This window comes from Perkinsus marinus (assembly GCF_000006405.1).
Source record: "Perkinsus marinus ATCC 50983 genomic scaffold scf_1104296927860, whole genome shotgun sequence".
In the NCBI taxonomy this organism is placed as follows: domain Eukaryota; phylum Perkinsozoa; order Perkinsida; family Perkinsidae; genus Perkinsus; species Perkinsus marinus.
The window spans coordinates 12,353-20,991 of NW_003217027.1; the positions used below are offsets into that span (position 1 = coordinate 12,353).

At 46.2% G+C, this 8,639-nt stretch overlaps 2 protein-coding genes across 2 annotated transcripts; both read left to right on the forward strand.

The window, feature by feature from the left end:
* Window positions 1-3,076: 3,076 nt before the first annotated feature.
* On the forward strand, window positions 3,077-4,319 carry Pmar_PMAR001558 (hypothetical protein; the record flags this gene model as incomplete). Its single annotated transcript, XM_002788735.1, has 5 exons — window positions 3,077-3,199; window positions 3,290-3,440; window positions 3,741-3,814; window positions 3,898-3,999; window positions 4,170-4,319. The coding sequence occupies 5 exons, from the start codon at window positions 3,077-3,079 to the stop codon at window positions 4,317-4,319; spliced, it is 600 nt and encodes a 199-aa protein (XP_002788781.1).
* A 1,902-nt stretch (window positions 4,320-6,221) lies between these two features.
* Pmar_PMAR001559 (Gamma-interferon-inducible lysosomal thiol reductase precursor, putative) lies at window positions 6,222-7,278 on the forward strand (the record flags this gene model as incomplete). Its single annotated transcript, XM_002788736.1, has 5 exons — window positions 6,222-6,430; window positions 6,474-6,652; window positions 6,758-6,844; window positions 6,890-6,998; window positions 7,233-7,278. 5 exons carry the CDS (start codon window positions 6,222-6,224, stop codon window positions 7,276-7,278), a joined length of 630 nt encoding a protein of 209 aa, XP_002788782.1.
* Window positions 7,279-8,639: the final 1,361 nt, after the last annotated feature.

Consider the following 8,639-nt stretch of genomic DNA (forward strand, 5'->3'; position numbering starts at 1 on the left):
TGCAAGGTGATATGAGATCCTAAAAAATTTCTCCTAACAATCCAATTTAAGGTGCAACTTTATCAAACAAATAACAAGTAACAGCCAAAGTTACTTAGCAATATATACTTACATTCATGAGGCGCGCTGACTCTGTTCCATTCGATATACACTTGATTTTAAGTTTTCGAAACGCGGGAATCAAGTGCTCAATAACTGTACTATTTCCTCGGAACCTTTTCCGTTGACGCTCGCAACGATGGCATACATAACGCTGCGATGAAGTAAAATCCACAGCCTCATCGGCACACCCTGCAATATGGATTCTCATACCACACGAGTCACAATCGGCCATCGCCCCAAAGTCGCTCCCGCGATTGCAAATATGACAGCAGATTGGTTTAGGCATAGGAACCAAATAACGCAAACTGATAATGAAAAAATTTCCCATTGGAAGACAAGCAAACAATGTTACGGCGAGTAATGTAAAACAATATGAGTGACGACTTCGCTCCGCCGTCAAACGATCGAAACGCCACGTTACTTATCGCGATTGCTGTTATGTATGAAAAGGGCAACGGACAAAAGAGCACTCGAAATACATAACCGCATACAAACTTTATACAAAACAGCATCTGCGATTTCATAATAACACATTTTTCGTAAATAAGAGCGCAGCCGCTCTTTTGACAGTGCGATTTATTTTTGTGCTGTAATGGTTACCTGCGAGTTTTAGTTGTAGAAAACCGCACTTCTGCGGTTCTGTACGTCAAACTACTATTACAGCACATCGCACTTTTTTCTGCTCTTTCTCGTGTGCTGTTTTGTATGGTAGCCGTTGGATTACAGTCAGTTATAAAATCATCTTGATGAACTTCAGATTTGAACCTTGGACATTCGATATCCAGCACCACCGCCTAACCGCTAGACCAACCGCTCGATACAACACATAAATCGTAAGAGCCTCTTACTAAGAGGACCTTGAATTGAATTTTGTCGGCGCGCGCCGCGGGCGCGCGCTCGTTCCTTCACTGTTTTGAGGGTTCGAGGGTAATTTTTTCCGGTTCACCATTTTCAGGATTCACTGTTTTCACGGACAACCCGCTCTGGACATGCTCGAATGAAACGGGCAAGTTCTCGATCGCCTCAGCGCTGGGAGATCCGCACTATCCCGAAGTGGGCAAGCACTCTCCGTCGAGGTTTCACCTATGGAAAAACTGCGATGCAGTTTTTCCTCCGCTATATCTCTCATCCGAAGAGACTGACGATGATTGACCACTACTAGTATAATGCAACTCGTAGTATCGTCCTGTGTACTAGTATGATGCAACTCGTAGTATCGTCCTGTGTACTAGTATGATGCAACTCGTAGTATCGTTTTGTGTACTAGTATGATGCAACTCGTAGTATCGTCCTGTGTACTAGTATGATGCAACTCGTAGTATCGTTTTGTGTACTAGTATGATGCAACTCGTAGTATCGTCCTGTGTACTAGTATGGTGCAACTCGTAGTATCGTCCTATATCTAGTATCACTAGTAGTATCGATTCGATGATGAAGTAGTTTGCGTAGATCGGATTGAGGCATCATGTGTTCAAATAAGGCCATTCTTGATGACATCTGAACAAACTCGGTTTCCTTGACGGAGTGGCGGAGCTCGCTACCAGGAAAAATTTTATGTGTTTGGACCGTCTGTCGTGCTTGCCCCTGTGGCGCGGAATAGGTCTCTGGTTCAAACCCCAGCCTCGATATGCAAGGAATGGTTGCCACGCATGTACTTTGGGATTCTGTGTTATCGAACTTAGTGGCATATATTTCTGACACGGTATTTGTATGATAGTGGATAAAATCATATAGAGGCTACAGCGTCTCCACTTCTAAACCTCTGCCGGCATTGCTTCACTAATTTCGGCGATATCTGTTCCCGCCGCCCCCTTGGCGGAAGCAGGTAATGGCACCAACTTGTTCTCGCCATAAAAGCTTTACCAAAAAGTTGGGCCTTGTTATCTTCCATGTAGACGGTTAACACAAGAAAAATTGAGAAAAATAAGAAAGAAATAAGAAAGAAAAATTCATCACTCACATTTTCTTAGAAAATGTGAGTGATGAGTGTTACAACGTAATAACTTCCATGGACATGCACGATTCATGCAAATTGCATAAAGGCGAGCGAGATATGAATCACAAGATGAGCGAGATATGAATATATATCACAACAGGCCTTTCTTGTTTCCACCCTGATATCAACAGCTTGGTGATATCCGGTACCATAACACGTTTTACCTGATAAACACCTCAGCTCCCTTTGAAAACGCCTATGGAGTACAGAAAGCGCCGAAAGCTGGGCGCGCGCTTTTCTCAAATGGAAGTGTAACCCAAAAATAGATTAGGCACTGTCGACGATGAGTTCCTTAGGGTGGTCCTATTAGAGCCTTTTCAATCGCGACGCGTAGTGTAACGAAATGGCCGAGTACACTTTAGTAGGGAGTACCTGGAGGGCTTCACATCGATCTAGAGGGTTAGTTATATTTCCAAAAGTGCGGTTGAGGAGGAGGAGAAAGAGGACGGCGCTTCCTTCGCTGGGAAGTTCTCACTTATCAAGGAGCCATGATCAGGGCCTGATCATCCGGCTCTATGCGGTTTTGATTATTATCGATTATTATTATGTCCTGTGTAATGCATGGGAGAGTACAGCCTATGTGAGTTCGATGTGCCCTATCGACCTTAGCTCTCTCAAGCTGAGCACAGCTACACTTGCTATCATATTAGTATATATTCTTCCCTTGTCACTGTGTGTAATGACCACATGCACTCATGGTAATCATCAGTGCTTTGTATTACGAGTAACGTGAAGGTACCGTCGGACGAAATAAAGGACATGTGAGAGTTTGATGGAGAACATTCAATGCAACTGGTGCGTTTTCCAATACTTTCTATCTACATTGTTAAGGCTCGTTTTGTTGAAGTTCACTATCGAGAAGATCATCTACTAGTCTTGGTCTATATGACCAACCGTCTCTTCCTCGTCGCTGTTCCCATACTGCTAGCAGCGGTTTTCTATCAGTCGTTTTTCCCGCTAAGCTGTAGAAGCGCTGATATGGCAGGAGTAACTCATATGGTGGCCTTCAAGCTGAAGGAGGACGCTTCTGAAGAGGCTATACAGAGGCTCGTGGACTCGTGCAAGACCCTTGGGGACTTACCTATCGTCAAGGACATCACGGTACTCCTTCGTTTCTCTTCTCCCATGGTTTGAACCTGTAGCCTCTTCAAGAGTGTATTTCTGTTGAAAGGTTCAGCTCGTGTAGTTCAGGTCCATCGAGACATGGGCTTAGATAAAGAAAGGAACCACCACATGATGTTCCTCGTTAAGTTCAACACTATCGAGGACTATAGGGAGTACAGCACTCATCCGGTCCACATGGAGATAATGCGGACCATTCTCCTGCCGATCCTCGAGCCTGGTAATTTTCCTCATGCCGTATTGGTTGCGGTGCGATACTGTCTACACCACGTTATTCTCAGGCTCTCGGACGGCCCTGCAGTTTAGCAGTTAATCTGTATCGAGGCCGTCTTGTTTCTTTGAGTGCTTTTGATATGTTTTCGTTGTGTTGTTCGATATAAACTATCAATAAAATCAACGTAAAAATCCAATTGACCTGGAAACGCTTTTGTGCTGCCTCCACAGTATCGGTCTTCCATCGCTTGATCCATGTCTGGAGTAACTCATGTGGTTTCCTTCAAGTTGAAGGAAGGTATTTCAGAGGAGACGATCGATGAGTTAACGGCCAAGTGCTTGTCGATGGAAGAAAGCATCCCGGCTATCAAAAGCATCCAGGTAAGTGTGTGACACAGACTTTAGAGAATGCACTCTAGTTTTACTGCACTTAGCTGTGTAGAAGAGCATCAGATCGTTCATAGGTTCATAGAGACCTAGGCTTGGACCCAGCAAGGAACCAGGATTTCATGCTTGTGGTTTGTCTACAAGATGTAGAGGCTTATCAGAATTATGCTTCACACCCGGTACATTTGAGAATCATTGAGAACTTTATAAAGCCCGCGACGGTGCCAGGTAAGGATTTCCGAAAGTGAGATAGGAGCCGTATGGCTGTATGTATCAGGATCTAGATCAGCGATGCAGTATAAGGCTTGAGCGTTGCAGCGGTGGTACTGATCCAGTATGTATCACTCAGGTTATCCCGAGTTTCTATGTCATGCCCGCGATCTGCATCGTGTTGGGTATCGGCGACTATTTCACTCTCGAATCTCTTATCCTTGCTGTTAGTAATACAGTCTGTCTTGTGTGTGAGCACTACGAATGTTTAACCATCTTCGATGTGTAATAGAACCCAAGAATATCAGTGGGTTACGTTAGCATATTCGCGGAGTAGTAATGTAGAGCACCAAGGACGCAGACTCTTTTTGCCCTCACCATGAAGTCAAAAACATATTTGGACATTGTTCTGAACGCCTAAGTCGCTATCTAATGCCCTTCGGAATGCGAGTTGCACGCGGGGCACAAGGCGCATACCATGCATGCGTCAATGACGCTAGAAGTTCTAGAACTGTGACTATCAGGAGTACTAGCTCGCCGTTCCATCGTGATACTCTGCGATTGCACGGTCTTCGCACGCGTTCAGCTTTCATAAGTCACGAAGTCCGCACGCGTGAGCAGACCGCGCGGAATGTAGGTCTTTTAGAACAAGAAGAATCTTAAACTCCGGAACGCATCTTCACGTCTTTGAAAAACTGGCCTGGACTTGGGAAAAACTTCCCAATCTTAGTCAAAACCCGCTTGTCGAATACTCCGCTCCGTAGACTACTATAGACTCTATAGTTCTTAACACAATACCTGTTTGAAGCAAGGTACAATTCTTGTTCGCTGATCAGACTCATCAAAAAACGAATAGATTCAGTGGTCATTGGAGACACTCTGTGACACCGGCGTTGATGACTGCTTTGAGAATCATGGGGGGGGGGTGCTCCGTATTAATTCGGAACACAATACTATCTTGAGACGAAGACGAAGGGGACACCCGATCTAGAAGTAACCAGGAAATCGATAAGACTGATAGCTCCACCTAGTCCAAGAGTGGTTTATCTATACCGCCATGAGGGGCTTTTGCTGCCATAAGAGGTTGCGGAGTCATCGCGATGGCGTCACTCACCATCATCTGAAACCGCTCGAAAGAGTTCATGTTCTACTACTTGGTACTCGTCTGGTATAGAAACATGATGTAAACGCCAGTAAGTTTACACTCTCAAGAAAGTGATGACGGCCATCATCATGGAAATCGACATAAGAAGTGATAACAGAAGTCCATTGAGGACAAGAAACAATATCAGCAACGCCGGCTTCCATCCTCAACTATACAGCCATGCTGCTTGTGAAAGGCCCCCCAGGTGGTCCACCAGTAGGGCAATTCTCGACCGTAGAAGACAGGGAATCATGCTAAGCTGTAGTGCTTTGAGGAGTCCTTCCAAATTGTCCGGCTCCGGACTGGTGGTTTACCCGGACAGTCCAGGTAAACCACCAATAAGACGCGTATAAGCACTGCTGCGAACAGCCTGTCATGCATACATTCACAGACATTCGCGATCAACTGTGCGTGGTGAAGATAAGTAAGTGTGTGTGATAATGTGACGAACGATAAGTAGGGACTCCCTTACAGTAAAGCCCTTACTGTAAAGGAGTCCTGATGAATTTTCGAGAAATTTTCGTTCTAATTTCCCACGATGTAGTCGGAAAGCTCCCCTGCCCGGATGATCAGGAAAACCACATATTTTGATATCGTCCTGAACGCCTAAGTCGCTGTCCAAGGCCCTTCATTGATGGCAGTTTCACCGTCAGTCACTTCGCAGCCCTTGATGCACTCCTCTTGATGAGCGCGACGAGCAGTCTGTACGCATGTACCTTGCATTGTCACGCGCGTTGCGCCGCGCAACTGTGGAACTGCTCGCGCACGTATGCACGAACCTCGCTCGCCCATTAGTCGTTGCATGAAACGGCTCGCAGCCCTCAGGCTGAAATGGACAAGATAAGAGGCCTTATTACCTATTATGGCTATCCCAAGTGTTGTTAAGTCAACCAGTGCGGGTGTTACTACTAACAGGAACTCAGGGTCACACGCAACTTGCGCGTGACACTGAGTTCCACAGGACTCTCTCATGGCGTCACGTGGCGGTACTCCCTCTGTTATAGAGCCCATTTGAACACATTATCAGATATTCGTCGTTTCCTCAAAATGGCAGTCCTCCTTGGCACTTCCGTGTTCGTCTTGCTTCTCGCTGGCTGTACATCAATCGATCATAGCAAGGTGAAAGTATCTGTTTACTACGAGACGTACTGTCGAGCGTCGGTCGGTTTCATTGTGGGAGAACTCAAATCTGTCATGGATGAAGAGTCAATGACGAAGAACATGGACTTGAGCCTGGTTCCTTTCGGGAATGCTGGGTAAGGAGATATCTTAGGTGTCTTCGTGGAAGATACGTAACAGGTACGATCCGAGAACCAAGAAGTACACCTGTCAGCATGGTCCCCAAGAATGCGAAATAAATCTCGTCCAAGGATGCATCATCAAAAAAGGAGGCGGCGATCAACTCCAAACTTTCAATGCTGTCTATCTGGAGGAAGAGGCTATTCTCAAGCACAATACCAGTGACTGGATAATTGAATGTACGTCTCAAGTCGATCCTTGCTTTCCACCGTTGCTGGGGAGCTGCTACTTAGCCATAGGGCTCAATCCATTCCTCAGTGATTGATCGTGTGTCCTTTCCTCAGCCATCAGCGGTCTCCCTTCTCGAGCCGAGGTCTTAGCCTGTATTGGCAGCCCTGAGTCCCTTGGCATCGTCGCTGAGTTCGCTAAGGGTGAGCTGAGCTCTTCTCCAACATAATGTCAAGCCTGTCGCTCAGAAACGGAAGACCTTCAACCCCCACATAGATACACTCCATGGGTGACTATCGATGGTACGCCCCTCAAGGGTGATTTCAAATCGGCTCTATGCGCTTCTTTAGTGAAAAGGTGAGCATTCAGTCGCCTTCTGTCACTCTTTACTGATGCCTTCTTGCAGGGGTAAGGGTTGTCCTTCAACCCCCTGAGACAACTCCGACCCGGAAGTGCTACAGGAAGTAACACTTACGATGAATTTTCTTTCATTCAGTGGCCCAGAATATTTTCGAACAGATCGAGCCAACCAGTTGCATTGGGTAGCTGTATCCGATTTCCTAGATCGGGTTTCGAGTCGGGGATTTTTAGACTTCCCTTCCACGGCTCGATGAGTTTCTCCCTCGTCACTAACTGATGATGATTCGTTGTCAATTCCACGATGTGCGGTGGAAAAAAGTGTTTTCGCTTCACGTCGTCTATGAACTCTCCAAATAATTGCTGAACTCAGCCGTTCCAAAGATTCTGAGGTCTCTTGGAAGTACACGAACGTAATCATGATGACTGAATAGTCTTCAATTCAACTTGTCCAAATCTTGAAGGGCGTTGACAAGCGAATGTGTTGTCGACCTTGATGTACGGAGGGACGACTCTTCCTATAGAGGAATATATGGAGAAGCCTCCTTCGGCAATGGAAACGGTCAAATTAGCAGCTTTCAGCCCCACTGAAACCCGACGTCGTGAGCACATAAGGGATTCCTCTGATGTGAGCCACATCATGCGAGCCTCGAATTCACTCAGTATTACGCTTATTCGTCGTGCCATTCCAATCTGTATCCCAGACCAGGCCATCACCTGATGACGGAAATGCATTTTCCCAACTTCATAATTAGACTGCATCGTCAGGGCTCACCATACCCTACGGGCTTCTCTGGATGCGTCAGACCGTCCTCAATATTGCGTTTCATACTTGAACCATAAGTTAGCATCGGCGGTACACCATTCAAGAACAGAAGGGCTCGTCGATGATTCCACTATCCGAGAAGTTCTCGGCGAGAACTCTGAAGCTTGACTCTCTGCAAGTAGTCATACTAGTTCAAAACCTGTGCATACTCAATCTTCTTCTTAATGAGCAGCTCTTCACATTTGCTCTTCAACTCATTATCTGTGATATGTCGTAAAAGATACACGTTCTCTATAGCAACACCGCATGCTTGGGCAATCTGCAAACCGACAGGACTTGTGGGAGTTGTCGACTGGTTCCCCACCATGATGACCATTACAGAACTCAAGGCAATGACTAATGGAATGTACAGATTCCCTCTACAGTCACACTCATGAAATCATCAATTAGCCCCAAGCTCAAGCTAAGATTCCGTAGTTGTGCACTCTGCACCACTGCACCCGACAATCTTGGGAACCAAGACATGGGTCCACGCCCACACACAATCATTTTCGTACAGTGGACAGAGCTTGGCAACTCTAAGATTCGAAGGCCTTGAGCGGCGCTCATTGAGCGCCCCTGTGATCGAGTTGAACAACTAATTAATGCAGAGCGTGAGTCAGGGCAAACTGCCTTGGCAGGTTGTTCTCGGCACCCGTTGTTCTGTCACGGTTCGTGGCGGAACAACTAAAGGCAAAAAGGAGACACCGCACAATTTTCCCCTGTGATTGTCCACGTTATGCATCTCGTTCCCCGTGAATGCTCCATGAACATCGCCCGTAGTCCTTATGATGAAGACCCAGTAGTTTGTATCCCAAGATGTAGCAGCTCGACTC